Here is an 18,468-nt window from a genome sequence, read left to right on the forward strand (position 1 = left end):
TCCGACTCTCCTCCCACAAACTTATCATCGGCAACCACGAAAGTATCATTTATCATCTCCATTAGGATGACACCCATATCTATCCATTCATACACAATTCGATCGCGTCGTTGATCCATCCATGACGTGGTATTTCCATGCGCCAAAGAACTGAAGAGCAAGCACCGGATATTATACCCCGAGACGAAGGCAAGGTAGGGTCCGGAAGACGGTGGGTCTTGGGAATCGAAAGGAAACGGAGGCTGGCTCCAGGCGGAGACTGAGACCAAGACCAAGGCCAGAAGTGAGGAACATCAGCGCAGTGGGGCATGTTGCCCAGACTTACTTCTCTGTGTCTGCCTGTCTTTGCCTTTCCACACGAATTAGGGTTTGTTGCGTGCTTTTTCCCACCCCTCCTGCCTCGTATCGCCATAGTTGCTCCCTTCTCTCGCTCTTCCTTCTCTTTGGTGTCTGCGTCGGTTGTCGCGGTGGTGTCGTCGTTGCGCTGCGTCCTCTTCCTGGGCTGTTTTGACCCTGGATTGAGTCTGCTTGGGATAATGTCAGCAGATTCTGGCTGGTGCAGTTGAGGACAGTGTCGGGTCGTGAGGTTGTGTCGGATTGGTGACGCGTTGAGCGGACGGCTGGAAGAGAGTGCTGATAGCGGGGGAGAGTTTGAGGTATCGTATTCCCCGTGGCGGTGCGCTCTCCCCCCGGAACTTGCTAGAATTTGGCGCGGAGCAGTGGGTGTGAGGCTCTGGGCTTTGGTTGCGCTTCTGGGTCTTTCAATTGATGAATTCGGCGTCTTGGAACGGTATATATCAATGCTTGTACACAGACACAGATAGATAGATAGATAGATAGATAGATAGATAGATAGGGAATGTTTAGTTTGTCTAGAATGAACGACTTTGGGTTTTTGATACCAGGCGGCTTGAAATTGGGTCAAGCCGCTGGGCTGAACTGGAAAGGATGGGTGCATCGTACTGTGCTGAAGAGAGTGCTCAGTGTTTTTTTTTTTTTTTTTTTTTTTTTTTGAGGAGAATCTCAGACTCATCTATCGGCAATCTGTGTTTTCGGTATTCTTTAGCTGAGCGTAGGTCTGTAGAGAAGTGCTTTGAGATACGCAGTGAAACGCAAGTGTGCTTGTCTGCGAAGAAATTAGAGGACTTGTATGCGCTTATTTTGCACAAGGTCGATCGATAAGGGTTGAATCTGCAGGATTGAACTGTTTGCGGGCTTATAGTCATTGCTCAACCCTTACGATATGGGCAGATATATTTAAGGTTGTTGATTGGGGTATAAATCATTTCACGATCGAATTGTGCGACAAAAGAAACATCAATTGTTAACTTGTGCATTACTTACTTGGCTTCAATGCAACATTGAATGTCTCAAGAAGGTGTAACGCTTTTAGTAGATCGTGGGCTGTTTACTGATGGTTGAGTATAGAGTGTATTTCTCGGCACTTAATATTGCAGTGTGGATTATTATTAGTATCTCTTAACTTCCTCATCAGTACGATTGGTCCACATCTTTTAGTATAATTTTAGGGTTTGTAGCTGAGTGGTTTGTACTCTGTCTAATTTATCGGAGCTGCTGCTACTGCTTTTATTCTTCTTTTTTGCCTTTCCGTTGGGTAGTAGATGTCTCTATGCATTCGTTCTAAAGTTTTAATCTTTACTTTGCATGAATCGCCCTCTCAGGTTCCAATGTCGAAGTTCTATACCGAAGAGCGGTGACCTGCATGTGGCACAATTTGCCTTGAGAAACTCGTGGTGGTCCTTTTCGGTGAGAGGCGCGTAGCCTCAGCAACTATACGTTGATGTAGCCCCGCTTCTTCTTTCTTCAGTTTGTTAGATTCACATAATTTTGAGCCTCCGTGCTTGCATGATTCTAAGAGGTACATAAAAGGCATGTTCATGTCTTCCTCGAGTTCCTACTCTAATCGAGTTAGAACTTTGATAGTGTAAGTGTAAGTCTTATATTAGCACCATTTGGGAAAGAAGAATCATTTTTTTCTTGGTGCCCAGTTTCTTTCTGGTTTTTCGATTTGATAACACAGAGAAGGTAGTATAACCTCTTCATATTTTCTTCTCGCACGTTATCATTATTATTTTTTTGATCATTATAGTTAGCTGTCGTATTGTTGGTCTCTGCTCTTTAACATTCTCGAGGGTGCGAGAAAATGTAGACGAATGAAGTGGCTTCTGGGGACCATGTGAGCCTAAAGAGCTTCTTTTCGGCCAATTGTGACCAGCAACATCAGAGTCATCTGTGTGGTATGACCACATTGGAGAAATGCTATTGGACATGAAATCTACAGCCCATCAGTAACTGTTGAGGATATGATCAACCTAGTATTATTCTTCAACCAGAACTTGGTGACTGTCCTTCTGTGTGGAGGTCTTTCCTGCTTCAGCTCTCACAAAGTGTTACTCAGTTTGATTTCCCCACATACCCGAAGAGGGCTGAGAAGTGCAAGTATTTCTCGTTAGGTTACTCTGCTATGGCAGGGTTACTAGGTGGCGCAGATGCAACTGCACAATTGGCATTAGCAGGCGCTAGCACTGGGAGTGGAAAGCTCGAGGAACCTGATCATTCAAGTGCAAACTGGTACTTCACTAGAGACGAGATTGAGAATCAATCGCCCTCAAGGTTGGATGGAATCGACATAAAGAAAGAGACTTACTTTCGGAAATCGTACTGCACTTTTTTACAAGATTTGGGCATGCGATTAAAAGTGTAAGACCCAGACTTGGTGCCAGTCTGTCCTCATTTATTTTAGTCAGCAATCAAATTATGGTTAGTTTTCATTTTGACTCTGTTACTCTCTGTTTTGGATCGATAAGGTCCGTTAAAAAGACACCAGATAAATTTCATTGTTGTTTTTACTTTGGTTGGTAATAATTCACATCTGAACCCCCGAATCCGATTTTTAAACGATGATGCAGGCCTCAAGTGACCATTGCAACTGCCATCGTATTCTGCCATCGATTTTTCCACCGTCAGTCACATAAAAAGAACGACAGACACGTGAGTTTTTCTCCTACCTCAGTCTAGGCCATTTTTCTAGTTGGGGATTGGAAGTATTATGATTTGAATCTATTTTGCAGGGAGCCTTTCTGCAGTTGTGTGAACAACGGTGTGGTGTGTGGTAGCAGATGGTAGCAACCGTATGCATGTTTTTGGCTGGGAAAGTGGAGGAGACACCTCGTCCTCTTCGAGAAGTTATCATGTTCTCTTATGAAATTCGGTTCAAAAAAGATCCTGTAGCTGTTCAGAAGATTAGACAAAAGGTAGTGTTTTTTTAGCTTGTTGATTCTTTCCTGAGTTGTTTCAATGATAAAATTTCAGATTCTTATCTCTTTCTGGGACTTGTGTGGTTTGGGCCTTCTTTTTAGGAGTTTCAAATTATTGTTGTCGTGTCTCTAACATGCATGGTTTATCCTGCTGGTCAGACTTTATCTTAAATGGTTTGTACAAAATGTAAGGTTATTTAATGTGCTTTTCTAAATAGCGTAAAGCTATTTCAATTTATTTTTGAAGCGACTATGACACTTTTTGATATTGAGTCTCCATTATTATTTGTTAGGATGTTTACGAAGAGCAAAAAGAGCTGGTGCTAGGAGGGGAGCGGTTATTGTTGACCACTTTGGGCTTTGATTTGAATGTACACCATCCGTACAAACCGCTGGTAGCAGCTATCAAGAAGTTCAAAGTTGCACAGAACACCCTGGCGCAAGTCGCTTGGAACTTTGTAAATGACGGGTGAGTACGATCGAAATTATTAAAACTCATATATATGTAATGCTTACGTCAGTTTCAGCTGATTTGTGAATGTTGCGCCTTTTTCGGGAACTCCTGTCCGACGCAGTCAGGCATACTCCTCGAACTTCTGGGCTTGAGGATTGCTTGATGAAGATCCATATTATCTTCTGTGGATACTTTCTCCTTGCAATTTTTCTTTCCTTTGTGTATAGACACCTGTATCTCCTCATTTTCTCCCGCTCATCTGTGCTCTCTGCATAAATACGTTTGTAATAAATACGTTTGCATGTTTCCAAAGCAAGCAATCCTCAAGCAAGAAGTTCCAAGTGATTCCGGATGACTTCCTTCAGGTTGCTTGGAATTGCGTGAATGATGGGTAAGTAGGCCCGGTATTTTGGGATTTGGGTCTTCTTATTGCTGCTGCAAATAAACGTCGCTTGAAATGGTAATCTGGTGTTTTATTAATCCCATCAAGGTCTTCCTCTCCTCTAATCCATCTATCAACCAGTGAGATTGTCCGGTCAACACATAGCTGCTATTCTGCTTACACAGTCATATTGTTCTCCATAGAGATTTGCCAGGTAAGCCTATTTTTCAGAAGAACATGTGTAATGTACATGTCTGTTGCAAGTGAATGGCTGAGGCAAGGGGAGGGTTGTGCAGCCTTCGCACCTCGCTATGTCTGCAATTTAAACCTCATCATATTGCTGCGGGAGCTATCTTCTTGGCTGCCAAGTTCCTTAAAGTGAACCTCCCCAAAGATGGAGATAAAGTGTGGTGGCAGCAGTTTGACGTCACTCCTAGACAATTGGAAGGTGAATCTCACGTTCTCATACTTTTCGTTTAATCAGAAAGCTGCATTATCTGCATTATAGTATATGCAATCATCAAAATACTTCACTGATAATTCGTTTGTTTTGCAGAAGTAAGCAATCAAATGTTGGAGCTGTACGAGCAGAACAAAACCAATGGTCCAACGGGTTCGCTTGCCAATGATCCAAGTCCCAGCGAATTGAACCGGGGTCAAAGCCAATCTGAAGCTCCTTCTATGAATGGGCATCATCATCAGCACCAAAGTCATTCAGCAAAGCCAGAATTGGTTGAATCAAAAGTGGATGAAGCATTCAGCCAGCGCGATGACGAATATGCTGGCGGCAGAATGCAGTCGTCTTCACCATTGTACACGCCTAATGTGGTGAGAACCTACAGTGACACCCCTTCTGATCGACAGGCGGATGCAAGGCACAGTGGTGTTCCTGAGACATCTGGAGCACAGATGTTGAACGAAAGAGTAAAGCAGGAGACAGTTGTTAAAAAAGTTGGGCGCTCAAATGGCGAGAAAGTGGAGCATTATCATGAATATCGCGAGTTGAAGACGATTGGTAGTCGAGGTGATCGCAATGACGATGGTGGATCAGGTACTCGGGAGCGACGTAGAGAAACTGAGGAGTGGATTGTCAAGGAGAAGCCCAAGGAGAAGGCATCATCAGTGGTAAAGCCTGAGATGGTGGAGGCCAAGACAAAGCCAGCTGAAGAAAAAGACGTCAAGAAAGAGTTTGTTAGTTTGGATGAAGTGAACAAAGACAAGATTAAAGCAGCGTTGGAGAAAAGAAGAAAATCACGCGTAGTATCAGAATTTAAACCTCAAGGTGTTAAGCATGAGCCTACCAACGAAGAAGAGTTATTAGAACGGGAGCTTGAGAGCGGTGTGGATGCAGCAGCGGAGGCCGAGAAATCTGTTAAAGAGAGAAGGGATAGAAAATTTTCAAGGGGTGAACATGACCTTTTAGTTAGTAAAGACTATCAGTCAGGGGCCAAAAATTCAAGGGTAAAAGAGGAGGGAGACATTAAGAATAGGATTGAGCATGATGTGACGGATTTGAAGAAACGAGTTGCGGACGCTGATCTTGCTCCTCCGAATGGGAAGAAAACTGTGAAGGAACCTGAAAGGAAGCAGGTACATTCCTTAATCCTGCAATTAGTGTGTGTAGCGTCAGTACAGATACAGTTTGTGTTCTCTTCCGTTGTTTCTACCATGCAGGTTTTAGAATGAGAAATTTGTTATAACAGTTTGCCTTGGCATTTTCTCTAGTTTCTTATTCGATATTGGCTTTAACTTTTGAAATATGAAATTATACTCTCTCACAGGCTCTGGTAGAGAAAAATCCCCTTATGCAATCCTTCCCAGGCCTTAATGGATTTCACTGAGTTTTTTTTTTTTTTTTTTTTTTTTTTTTTTTTTTTTTTTTTTTTTTCCTGAAAATCTGCCTTCTTATTAGACCACACTGAAAGTCACAGACTTTATGAGGCACTGCATAATGTTTTTTCAAAAATGTATTCTTGGTCTTAGGGGAAACCACTTGAAAGTGGTGACCACGCCGATGTAGAAAGGGACAACAGGTTGCAAAGGGAACGTACTCCAGAGAGGGTAGAAGAAGGTGAAGTACCGAGCACAAGCGGCAGTATAAGGTCTCCACCACGATCAGCTGATAAGAGGTCCTTTCCTGATCGTAGCGTGAGTCCTGGAAGCCAGAAGCGACACTATGGAAGCCGAGATCAGTATGGGAATCGGAAAGAAGGCTACAAGGACGCGCGACATTCTTCTTACAACCGGGAGCATTACAGAGATCACCATTCTTCACACCATAGGTACCTACTTCATTTTATGGTGCTGGATGCCACATGATGTTTTTCCGCGGATCTTTGTTCTTTAGGGGTACTTCTCTTATATATCGTGAGGGTAAATAGTGATTGTATCTACATCTCATTCTAAAGTTTTCAGATGTTCTGATTTTTCTTTATTTTTTACTTTCTTCTTCTCTCCTTTTTCTGGGTTTTTTTTTTTGTATTGTTCTGATGGCAGGATACGTTCTTGTGAACTAATAATTTACCACTCTGGCAGGTACGACCAGCATCGTTCAGATGGTGACAGGGATCGCCATCGAGGTGATCACAAAGAGAGGGACTGGTCTGACCGTGATCACAAGAAGGCTCGTCACGACTGATCAATTTACTTGCTATTTGGGCGTTGGTAATCTGGTTTTTCAGGAAAAACGTCCACACATGTTTTCTTGGGCTGCTTAGATTGAAGCCTCTTAATGACTCAGCCGAGTGTCAGTGCTTCTCCAAAGACAGGAGAGTTTCTGCACTGGATTGCTGTATTACTGAGTATTTCGTCTCCACACGTGATTCCATTTATCCTGTCAGTGGATGCTGCAGCTTCCTTAAATTGGTTGTATGCAAGATAAGCCATCAGTTATATTTATCATGTGTGAACAAGGCAAGGTAGGAAAGAGAAAATGTTCTTTAATAGATGCCTAGAGAGTTTGGTCCTTTTAGAGATTATAGAGTGCATGTCAGTTAGTGGAGGTTTCTGTGGAGTTGTATTTGTCCTTACAAGAGCAAAGCTCTTTTTTTCTGGTATATTTTCATGACTCATTACTTGTGTTGCCACACACAGTACGGTTTTCAAACTTGCATTGTGACAGAAACCATCTGCTAATGCATAGTTCTCAAGTTTTGAGGCATATTTTTGCCACTAGCTCCCAAGGTGACTCCCATGTTGTGATCTGTTTCAGTGACTAGAAAGTTAGAGATGTGCTGAAAGTTATAATGCTCAAAGTATGAGTTAATCGCAAATAACCAGTAATTGAATTTCTCCAGAATGTCGCAGATTGTAACTTCAATAGGAAAGGTGATACTTTTCTAATGCAGCAGAAATATTGAAGCGCACAGTTCCATTTTCTTTTCTGTAACAAATATCTAGAAGTGTTTGTATATACATTCAACACATCATGATACATATCTTAAAACATGTTGCGACATTAGATGTGTATGATGAGCTGCATGTGAGTTTTCATGCACTTAAGTTTGTAAAGATGTTTAGACAAATAAGGATGAATGATAGTTGAAACCCAGTGTTAGATGTGTACTTGAACTCGAGCAATTTACGTTTAAAACTTCAAAACTATAATTTTTAAGATGTTATATTTGAAGTGCATTTCTTGTTCTGAAACTACTGGGTAATTTTTAGGGATTAGTTTGCAAATGATGATGGTTTGATGCACGTAACCACCAAACCCCGGCAATAGCTTGCCACATCGCCAAAACCATGACATGGCGACCTCCACGGTGGCATCGGATTCGCCCAAGTGGACTGCCGTCGTCACATCGAAATCCTAGTCAGCTAGAGAAGGTCACAGTTGGTCGGAAAAAGGCAAAAGACCAAAAAGTTAAAGTGGGGAAAACGACTTTCAAAGGATTTTAGAAATTTGAAATGGGACGAGGCGAAACTAGGAGCAGTAAGTAGTGTATGAATGGGAACAGAGCACTGGTTAGGGCTTGCGACCTTTCATCAGCTTCGTGCTCTTCCGTAGGCCCTCGCCATCGCTCTTTGCGTTTCGTCCTGTTCTCCCTCTCCATCGGGAGTTTCTGTTTCCATTCCAGGAGACACTGACGATATTCTCCTCTCCTTTCCGCTTCTTTTGAACCCCCCGCGCTCGGTTTGGCCGCGTTTTGTGTCAGTTTGGTGGGTCTGAGGTTGAGGTTTTAGCACGGTGGGGGTGTGGTGGTTGGAGATCGGATTGGCTGAGATCAGATTCTGGAATGGAACGCGCTGTTCGAGGTTTGGGAGGTCGTCGTGGTAGCGTTGGTGATTCGGTGGTATGTTTAAAAACCATCTATTTATATTTATATTTATATCTAGTTTTTTTAATTTTTTAATTTTTTTGTGTGTTTTTTCTGCGTTCTTCTCTCTTGGGTGTTTGTAATTCAGGGAAGTGTTCTGCTCTTCTTTGGAATCAAGAAGTTAGGAAGGAGGTTTGTAGTCGTGAACGTCGGTTTGTTTTGTTTTTGTTTTATTTCGCTTGGCTTGGTGCAGAGCGATTTTTTGCGGGTATGGCTGGACTTGGTTGCCTTGAATCCCTTGAGATACGGTTAAATTTTTAGATGAAGCGATGTTTGAGGTGTTTTGTTTGTTTTTAGCGAGTCCGCGCGATGAGAGTCAAGTGAATATGGATGTTATATTTTTATGAAAGTTTCCGAAATGGTATTCCCAATGCTTAGGGTTGCGATGCCGTACCAGTAGAGAGAGCGTGGTTAGGTCTTTGGGGCTTAGATGGTGGAATTGTGAGGATGAGGATAGTGTCTTTTGCTGTTTTATTTTCATTTCTCAATTATTTGGATAAACGAGTGAATTCTACAAGAAGGGTTGCAGACGTTATTTTTCGTGATCGTGGAGCGATTTCTTTACTATCCTTGTATGGCATTTTAGAGTTAGTAACTGTTTTGCCCAACTTTGCTTAGCATGTCGAGCCTCTTCTATTTTCTTTTGTCATTTTTGTTGGTATTGTGTCAACAGCTGTAAAGAGATCTCGGCCATTATATTTATCTTGTTATTTTTCAGGTCCCAGTGCCATAGTTGCGGCTGAGAAGTTTCAATCATCAAGTGTCATAGTGAGTTCTAAAACTTAATCGGAATCCTGTTGAGAGCATGCAAAGGCCTCTGTCGATCTTTTTATCAGGAACAGGAGGTTATTCTATCTTGCCGCGGCTTTATCAAAATTTTGTCAAGGAGAAGTTTATGTTGTTGAAGGAAAACGAGTAAAGGCTTGCATACTGCTTCTCTGTGCCATGGCGTGTTCACTGTCAGACATGTCAGCTCAGTCAGCGTTGGTAGGCGCGACATTCAGTGTGAACGGCAGACTCGAGGAGCCTGATTATTCAAGTGTCAATTGATATTTCAGATGGGAAGAGATTGAGAAGTTTTCGCCTTCCCGATTGGATGGAGTTGATCTCAAGAAGGAGACATACTTTCGGAAAAAATATTATATATTTTTGCAAGATCTTGGCATGCGGTTGAAAGTGTAAGACTTCGAATCTGGTGTCGCTTTATTTCAGTGGGGCATCCCTCTCCAATTGTTTTCTCTTCCGATGCCTTGTTATTTGAAGATAAACATGATATAAATAGATTCTATCGTCTTCAATGTCAGGCCGCAGTCTCCAGCGGGCACTATCATACTGTCTTTGATATTCCTATCCGTTTGCAATTGCGTTTTTAGGTCGGTACGTCCCTTCTTACTAAGGAGTCTCATTCTGTCACTGTTTAAATTGTGTCTCGGTGTATAATCACCTGTTAAGCTCCGTTCCTGCTCACTGCTTGACTTTCATTAGGCTTGATCTTAGTGTATTTTATTAATCCTCATGGAAACCGCAGTCCCCAAGTGACTATTGCAACTGCCATTGTATTCTGCCATCGGTTTTTCCATCGACAATCACATGCAAAAAATGACAGACTTGTGAGTATCTGCAAGCCCTGGATTCCTCCTTATTTAGGTCCAGGGAATTGTGATCCTAGGCATGTACTACAGCTTTGCGGATTTGTGAACAATTTGTAACTTTTATTTGTTCTTGTGCTCATGAGTATGTGTATTTTTACAGATTATAGCAACTGCATGTATGTTTTTGGCTGGAAAAGTAGAAGAGACACATCGTCCTATTCGAGAAGTTATCGTGTTCTCTTATCACATTCGGTTCAGGATAGATCCGTTAGCTAAGGAGCGAATCGAACAAAAGGTAATAGTGCTACTTGTCCATTACCTGTATTCAGATGTTTACTGGATGAATGACCAAAGAATAGCTTGGATTAATTTACTCTTTCGAATATATTGAATTGCAAATCATGTGGATGCAGTCTACATTGGGGACTACGCGTGAAGTAAGTGATATTCCTCTGTGCCACTTGCCAACATATATTGTTTCTTGTGTCCGTCAGGAAGTCATTGAGGAACAGAAGGAGTTGGTTTTGGCTGGGGAGCGTTTGGTTCTGACCACTTTGGGTTTTGACCTGAACATACATCATCCTTATAAACCCTTAGTAGCAGCTATCAAGAGGTTCAAGGCTCAGAAAACCCTTGCGCAGGTTGCTTGGAATTTTGTGAATGATAGGTAGGTGGGAGCATAAACTCTGCTTCCCTCTGGCCGTGCTGGTTTTCATCAATTTAAGGATTTTCTCCATCACGGAGCTGTTCTGTTAGATTCTATAGAAACAGATTTTGGATGGTTTGCATTGTCGTGTGTACTGAAAACACATCCTAGTCTTAGTTCGCTTATTTATTAATTCATCCTCGTGCTCGGTAATATTATTCGATCAACATCCGTTTTGTTTAAGTTAAAAAATTCAAAATTCAAAAAACAAAAAACTTTTCAGAGTTTGCCAGTGAACGAATATTTTGTAGAAAGTACTTCCCCTCTGTATAAGGAAAGGGCTGATGGGAGTGTAAATTATTGTGCAGTCTCCGCACATCACTTTGTCTACAATTTAAGCCTCATCATATTGCTGCGGGGGCTATCTTCCTGGCTGCTAAGTTTCTGAAGGTGAACTTGCCTGAGGAAGGTGACAAGGTGTGGTGGCAAGGGTTCGACGTCACACCCAGACAATTAGAAGGTTAACCTTTTGTTCCTATTATGTATGCAGATTGTGCATCGCTTACAGTGGTACTTTGTTGCGATCGTTTTCGCCCTTTTTCACACCATGTCTCATGCCACTTGTATTTCTTCCCAGTGGTTGTCCCTAATTTTGTTCTACTTTTGTTAGGCCTTCTCCTATTCGATCTAGAGTGGATCTTTTACTTTCCAATTGATGGTTGTCGAGTTGGATTCTCGCATGAAAATGTGTTGGCGTTCAGATCATTTACTTTTCTACCAAGCCAAGTTTGATTTTGGTTTTGATTTCGATTTCATTTCTTAAATCTTTTGCAGAAGTAAGCAATCAGATGTTGGAGCTTTACGAGCAGAACAGAACTAACGGCGCAACTGGGCCACTGGCTAACGAACTAAGCCCCAGTGAACTAGATCGAGGCCATGCTCCTGTAAGCTCCATCCAAGCACCATCTGCAAATGGAAATCGCCATCAACAAAGCGTTTCAGGAATATTTCAACCAGTGGAAACAAATGCGAATGAAGTTTCCAGCTGCGAGGTTGAAGATAATACTGTCGGCACGTTGCGGTCATCGTCAACTCCTAATCAATCCTCGAATGCTCGACGGAAGTGCACTCCCGAGCCACCTGGAGGACAAAACCTTAATGGGGATGAAGCAGGAGATAACTGTTAGTAATGGAATGGTTTGATCTAGTAGCGACAAACCTGAGTGTCGTGATTACAGAAAGGACGAGTTCAACGCTGCCAAAATCGGTAAAAGGGACGGAGAACCTGTTGCATGAGATTTGCAAAGAAAGTATGCTTTGGTTTGAACTGGGTAGAAACGGAAAGGTCAACATGGTCTAATCTGGTGCTGCGATGTAGAAACAATGGTATCAGAAACACGAGTTACAGCGGTGGAAAATGACATGAGGATTTATAAGTTTGAATATGTCACCAAGGAAGCTGAAGTGAGAAAGAAAATACGCGTCACATGTTCAGGGATAAAGGATTCAGGCGTCAAGCATGTGATCCCCAATGAAAATTTGTTGGGAGGAGGATATGTTGGCTAGGGACTTTGCTAACAAAGCTGGGAAAGTCGATGTATTAAGAAGGTACCATCGTGTCGGTTCTTTCGAATAATCAAGGGTTCCAAAAGATTTAGGAGAGGCCAACGTTGTCACTCATTAGTGTGATCAGGCTTGAAATGATTCGTGGGAATTATTTTTCTTGTTGACTTCCAAGAACTTTTTGAAGGAGGCTTAATTTTGTAGGCGCATTAGGGAACAGGTATATTTCGTTCTTCTAGATACCCTTCTGCTTTGGTTCTGTCAATTTGAATTTTGCTTGACCATGCTAAGAACCTGAATGATCAAACTACAACTAAATGACATGGAAGCAGTTTTCTTTCCATGGGCTGTTATCTCCAAGTAAGCATCATCTTGAACCTAAACAGCGAATGTTATTTAGTTTCATCAGTTTTGTCGCGGTATAGCTTCGTTCATAATTTTCGAGCTGCGGCGGATATTGGAATTGAATGATCCAAAATTTATTTAGGACTGGGCCATTTGTTCGAGGCTTTGTAATGTTCTTAGGTGTCAGTTTCACTGTCGAATGCATATTTTACAGAACACCTAGCTAGCTTGATTCTAAGATGCATATGTGCTTGCAGGGGAATCCACCTGAGTTCAGTGACTTCACCGATGTGAGAATGGGACGATTTAGTGGAATAGGGACGATTGTACCGAAAGTTTGGAGGATGTAGTGCTTACTACAAGCGGCAGCGTGAGATTTCCACCACAACCAACATATACGAGTTCATTACCTGATCATAGTCCAAGTCTGGATGCTCAGAACATTAGGAAGCCATGAATAGAACGGGATATGGAAAGAAGGAATAAGGCATTCCTCTCACAAGCGGGAGCACTTCAGAGATCAACATTCTTCATTCCACAGGTTTGCTCTATATGGCACTTGGTGTGAATGCGTGGCTTCTTTGATATGTTGATTATCTTGTTCACCCCAATACTCGTTCATTTGGCTGGGTTGTTGGGTTTGCATTTCTATATTAATTTCTGTTTATGTTGTGCTCTGTTCGTCAGGTGTGGTCAAATACCGTGTGGATGTTAGACCCAATGTTGCAGCAAGCTTCCTCAACGAAATTGCATGGACTCCAGGTTCTCGACTGTGCTCTGGTTGGGTACTTTCAATGGAGCTTTTTCACGAGGCAGTCGTCTTCAGCGGCAGGGAAATTGTTCTGGACTGTGTTTCATCGATTTCGTAACTAGAGCTAGTGCTCAGTTGGTGATCACTAGGCAAGGAACTCAGAAACTCCCAATTGAGGCTGTGAAAAGCAATGTTGCTTTTCACGACTAATACATGAAATTATATTTTACATTTCAAATATTTGATCTTTTTCATGGCCCAGTAATAAGTTACATTTCAATAAGTTACATTTCATTACAATAAGTTGTTTCGTAGTTTGTGAGGTATTAACATTTCTTAATAACATATTTTACTTTAAAATAGAATAAGTTTGAAAACAATATTCTTTTCTGTTGTGGCTAAAATATCAACCATGGCCAACAAACTTAGAGATACTATGAAAAATAAATAAATAAATAAATAAAAAAGATCTAAACATTACTTTGATATGGATTCGGATATGAATACATACTAAGTGAGGTATTATGTTTGAAAGACTTTACACACACATGTTTCAAGACTTTACACATACACACACATATACAACAATGCAAGTGCACCATTACACAAGAGAAGAAATAATGACAAAGTTCATTCAAGTATTACAAAATAAAATAAAATAAAATGTTGTAAATATATATAATTAATGTTTTGACATTATAGTCTGAAAATAAAATAAAAGAAGGATGGTCTTCTATTGGCTAGTCAACAGATATTATTTAAAGACGTTTTGTTTATTTTTTACTTTATTTTGTAATTATCACTTATCTGAATATTCTAGATCCTTCTCACAAAATTTGAAATTTCACAAGTTTGTTTGTTGTAATGTAAATATATAGAAAATTGTTAAATTGACCCAGGCATTTACTAAATTGACCCACCCATTCTAACCATCATCAAAACAATTCTTTAGTGTTGAATCTACATTGGTCAAAAACAAATAAAAAAATGGTTGGATCCTCAACCAATTCCCTACAATTCCCTACATGTATATACACACACATCTGAAAAACTAGATAAAAATCATTAAAGAATGATCATTTTTTTTCCAATATTTATTATCATGATTTTTACTTAGATTCTTTGATTAAGATTGTGGGGTATCATAATAACCTTTTTCTTTAAAATCATCAAAATGAACTTGTAACGTCTAAGTCATTGTAATGTCTGCATCAAATGACTTGAAGGTCATGGATTATTCACCTAAGTCAAAAACAATTTGGCTAGGGATATGAATGTCTTGTTTCGTGTGAAAAGAGGTGTTATGGCATTATCCAATAGGAGTTTTAGTCCTATCTAGCAAAAAAATCTTAAGGATATTTTTTTGGTGTTTGTTGAGACATAAATGAGCCCCTACAAAAATATCATTTGTAATATATTTTAAAACACAATTAAGGATTGGAAATTTCAACAAGTCGTGATTAACTGGGAATGACATTGCCTCACTTGGAAATGCACTATAAATTATATCGTCTTATCTTTTGATGTCCACAAATGAATCAACTCAATAAAATCCGTACTTGAGACATTGATTGACTTGATATCAATATGAGCATAGTGTGGGTTTGATTGCAATAAACTCATGTCAGAAAAAGCTTAAATGTGCATAGTTTAGTAGGTGGGTCTTACAGCTGACGTGATTAACATTCTAACAATTAAAGCAGTTGTGGGTTTAGTTAATAAATAATTTTATAACAGCAATTCTCTACCTTTCACTTTTCATTATCCAGATGACTATAATTCAAATAGCCAAGTTTTAATTTTAATTTTAATTTTAAATATTAAGATAAATATATTTAATGAAATATGTACATTCTATCCATTCATTTCCCACTTTAGAATCTTATGTTGTAGAAAAATTGAACATGATAAATAAAATATCCTTGATATAATCATTTTGCATTTCATTCTCAGAATTATTTTATTTGTATATTTATTTATCTTCACTTTTTTTGAAAGAATTATGCTTTTTAATATGTAGGAATCATGCTCATGGTTCATAAAAACTCCCATGATCACATAAGCATGATTATATATATATATATATATATCTAGAAATACATTCAATGGATTGAAAATTATGCAACCTATAATTCAACCTTCTAAAAAGTTCTACACATTCTATATAGTAACCCAATTTACAACAAGCCCACAAAAATGAAACATATTTGGTAAAAAACCAACATGTGAATGACAAATGTGATAAAAAGCAAAAATTCAAGGAAGGATCACACGAGGGGGGATGGATGGATGAATGGGTGTATATCGTTCATTCATTCATTCGTTGGACTGTTTATCCAGAATCTTCCAGTTGAACTCAGAAAACCCAGCGCAACACCCAGTTCCCTTGCTCCCTTTCCACGTCATCACCCTGACTTTACCTTTTTCTCCTTTTTCTTTTTCTTTCGTCTTTTTTCTTCTTCAGTAAGAATTCTTTTTCGTTAGATATTTCGGGAGGGAAACTTGGGATGGATCACACCATCCATGAGGGACAGCAATCTGGGGCCCATCTGATCATATCACATGGCAAAGCAAATTTCATGCCCTCCCCCGTCGCACTTCCACATTCCCTTCCCTTTGGGACTTTACCTCCAATCCCATCACTAGTGAATGAAAATATCATATCATATCCTGCATATATATATATATATATATATACATATATACACACATATATACACACACATATTATCCATTGTACACTATGGTCACTATCTAGGTAATAAATTCATTTCCTTGTGCACATTTAAATGGCAAGTTGGGTGGAAAGTTTATAATACTATGAAATCTTCAATAGTTAGATGAACACAGAGTAATGTTAACATGAAAAGAATTGTCATGTTAATTTTTTTGTTATATATATATATATACACACAAACACACACACACAAACTTACAGTGACTTACACACGTATATACTAACTTTGGTGCTGTGTTTGAGTGTAATGTTGTGTCAAACTAATCAAAATTGTGAAGTTAACAATAACTCTTGTGACCTGTTTAAGAAATTTTCAATGAATTCCATTCATTTGGATTGTTTTAAAGTTTTTGTATCCAGAGATAATGGTAACTAGAATATTCATATTTATTGATTTGTTCTAAAAATCAATTCAAGAAAACTGAATGTATTCTGAATTGATATTTTTACAGTCATTTCATGAAATTGCTGAACATAATAAAAATTGTAAAACATTACAAGAAATAAATGAACAATGTACACAAGATAGCATTTTGCCATAAATACTGTGACAAAGCTTTCAAGCCAAAATGTGTGAAAAAGAGGACAGAAAGTTTTAGGTCTTGTGAACACCACTTGTAAAAGTGAGCATGAGATTGGTTTGAGTTGGTCCCGAAAAGAGTGTAGAAAGTAAGAATTTTAATACATTTTGGAACAGTAAAAAATGGAGCCATTTTATTGTTCATATTAGATTTAATTAATTAATTAATTAATTTTGTAAAGTCTCAACAACAATGCAGTTTTGTGAAAATCTAAAGTATTTAACAACTAGAGACTTTCTAAAAGCATTTCATGTAAATCAAAACATGAAAAAAGAAAAAAATATATAAAGAAAACGTAGATAGAATCATGTTGTAATTATATAGTTGTACACATATTCTTCAAACTTTAAATCTACTCTCCTTGAGAATTTAGAAAAAAATAAAAATAAAAATAAAAATTGTCATCATATTCCTACTAACTAGTTAACTATATAAATATAAATATATATTTCTATATACACAAACATATTCATACACACATATCAATAGACAATCAACTTTGAAAAAGATAGACTCAATGCCTATATTTTGCACATTCTTATTTTGACATAAGAATAATTCTCCGACACAAAACTTCAAGTGCTAATGATTGGGTATTGCGTAGGAATGCCTTGGAAGTGCTTCAGCTATTGTTTTCATGGAGTATTTTAGTCTTTCGATATTAGTAACTGGTGATCCAAAGACTTCATTGGCAGCTCAACTATACACAAAATCAGAAACGACAATCTTAATCTTATTTAATAATACACACACACACACGCAAACAAACAAACAAATAAACAAACATAGAGCAACATGTAAATGTAGAATTCTACCAAGTTTGACCATCCTCACGAGGCTTGCGCTGACTGTAAAGCCAAGTGGGTGGAGTGACAAATGCCGTTTTTAATGTAATGGCACAAAGGAATATTCACATTCCATGCAGTGATCCATGGATCGATCTATTTTTTTGTGGCTTCGACACAAGACAGAGAATTTGCCATGGAAACACAAAAATCGCTGAAACATCTACACAAACATCAGCATAGACGCAGACTCTAAAACAGTGCGAGCAAGTTGCTTCCTCCGACTTCAGACTTGGTACTGGATAGATCGAAGCTCTCCTATGACGATCCATCGCAACACAAAACTCATGCAACGATTATAGTGCATCATCATCGGAGTGGATTCGTCATGGTCTCGTTGTGGCTTCACGACGCTCTCTCTCGCCCCCTCTCCCTCTCTCTTTCTCGGTCTCGCTCGCTCACTCACTCACTTACTCAGTCTGGTGATAAGGTTGCGGTGATTGCTTGCTATTCTGGTCATGCACTTTACCGGTTGCAGGTGAACCAGTTGGGGGAGGAAGGGAGTAGAACGAGAGCTGCGCTGAGTATTTCATGCCTGGCGCCACGGACTATTTCAGGCACTAGGGGGCATAATTCAAGGCGTCGCCTGTTGCAAAGGAGGCATGATGAGATGATGATGATGGACGGAGTTCCGGAAAGCTTGAGGAGCACTCCACCAGCATCATCCCAGCAGCGCACACCCCCACCCCTCCTCGTTTCGCCCCCTCCCAGTGGAACCAAAACCATTGCTGGAATCTTCACGACACAGAGATCATTCATACATGGCAGCAGCACATGATAACTCCCGCATCTAGAAAGGCCTCCTTTCCCTCCCTATCGGAGGTCTAGTAGTGCTTGAGTGGTGGTTCTGGATTCGCAAGCCTGTCTGCACCGTCAGACTGAGGTAGGGTGGTGACGTTTCGCCACGCAGCTCTGGTTTTCTGGGTAAAATAAGAATGAGGGATGGTGGTGGTGGTGGTTCAGGATTTGGATGTG

General features: G+C 39.8%; 2 protein-coding genes across 11 annotated transcripts; both read left to right on the forward strand.

Moving 5' to 3' along the window:
• The first annotated feature begins 310 nt into the window (after positions 1-310).
• LOC112278823 (uncharacterized) lies at positions 311-7,288 on the forward strand. 3 transcript variants are annotated; one of them, XM_024512633.3, is made up of 10 exons: positions 327-790; positions 1,683-2,721; positions 2,931-3,012; positions 3,141-3,275; positions 3,572-3,747; positions 4,046-4,123; positions 4,411-4,562; positions 4,671-5,704; positions 6,098-6,396; positions 6,650-7,288. In XM_024512633.3, the coding sequence occupies exons 2-10, from the start codon at positions 2,486-2,488 to the stop codon at positions 6,750-6,752; spliced, it is 2,295 nt and encodes a 764-aa protein (XP_024368401.1). In that variant the 5' UTR covers positions 327-790; positions 1,683-2,485; the 3' UTR covers positions 6,753-7,288. The 3 variants fall into 3 exon arrangements, with proteins under 3 accessions (XP_024368403.1, XP_024368401.1, XP_090104184.1); XM_090248058.1 differs by having other exon boundaries at positions 539-676; XM_024512635.3 differs by lacking the exon at positions 4,046-4,123 and having other exon boundaries at positions 311-790.
• A 775-nt stretch (positions 7,289-8,063) lies between these two features.
• On the forward strand, positions 8,064-13,570 carry LOC112278824 (cyclin-T1-3). Of its 8 annotated transcripts, none has more exons than XM_090248067.1 (11): positions 8,085-8,409; positions 9,152-9,201; positions 9,492-9,611; positions 9,738-9,810; positions 9,962-10,043; positions 10,186-10,320; positions 10,520-10,692; positions 11,040-11,191; positions 11,506-12,454; positions 12,837-13,120; positions 13,267-13,570. In XM_090248067.1, the coding sequence occupies exons 6-9, from the start codon at positions 10,204-10,206 to the stop codon at positions 11,856-11,858; spliced, it is 795 nt and encodes a 264-aa protein (XP_090104193.1). In that variant the 5' UTR covers positions 8,085-8,409; positions 9,152-9,201; positions 9,492-9,611; positions 9,738-9,810; positions 9,962-10,043; positions 10,186-10,203; the 3' UTR covers positions 11,859-12,454; positions 12,837-13,120; positions 13,267-13,570. The 8 variants fall into 8 exon arrangements, with proteins under 8 accessions (XP_024368407.1, XP_024368406.1, XP_024368408.1 ...); XM_090248062.1 differs by having other exon boundaries at positions 9,738-9,806; positions 11,506-12,594; XM_024512637.3 differs by having other exon boundaries at positions 9,738-9,806.
• The last annotated feature ends 4,898 nt before the right edge of the window (positions 13,571-18,468 follow it).

This window comes from Physcomitrium patens, chromosome 2 (assembly GCF_059467195.1).
Source record: "Physcomitrium patens ecotype Gransden chromosome 2, ASM5946719v1, whole genome shotgun sequence".
Lineage (NCBI taxonomy): Eukaryota > Viridiplantae > Streptophyta > Bryopsida > Funariales > Funariaceae > Physcomitrium > Physcomitrium patens.

Excerpts from the sequence above, each read along its gene's own strand:
- LOC112278823 (XM_024512633.3), top strand. The coding sequence starts at position 2,486 with ATGGCAGGGTTACTAGGTGGCGCAGATGCAACTGCACAATTGGCATTA. Across the intron at positions 5,705-6,097 it reads AGGAACCTGAAAGGAAGCAG|GGGAAACCACTTGAAAGTGG; the intron begins GTACATTCCTTA and ends TCTTGGTCTTAG. Across the intron at positions 6,397-6,649 it reads CACCATTCTTCACACCATAG|GTACGACCAGCATCGTTCAG; the intron begins GTACCTACTTCA and ends CCACTCTGGCAG.
- LOC112278824 (XM_024512638.3), top strand. Across the intron at positions 10,321-10,519 it reads AGGAGCGAATCGAACAAAAG|GAAGTCATTGAGGAACAGAA; the intron begins GTAATAGTGCTA and ends TGTGTCCGTCAG. Across the intron at positions 10,693-11,039 it reads TGGAATTTTGTGAATGATAG|TCTCCGCACATCACTTTGTC; the intron begins GTAGGTGGGAGC and ends ATTATTGTGCAG.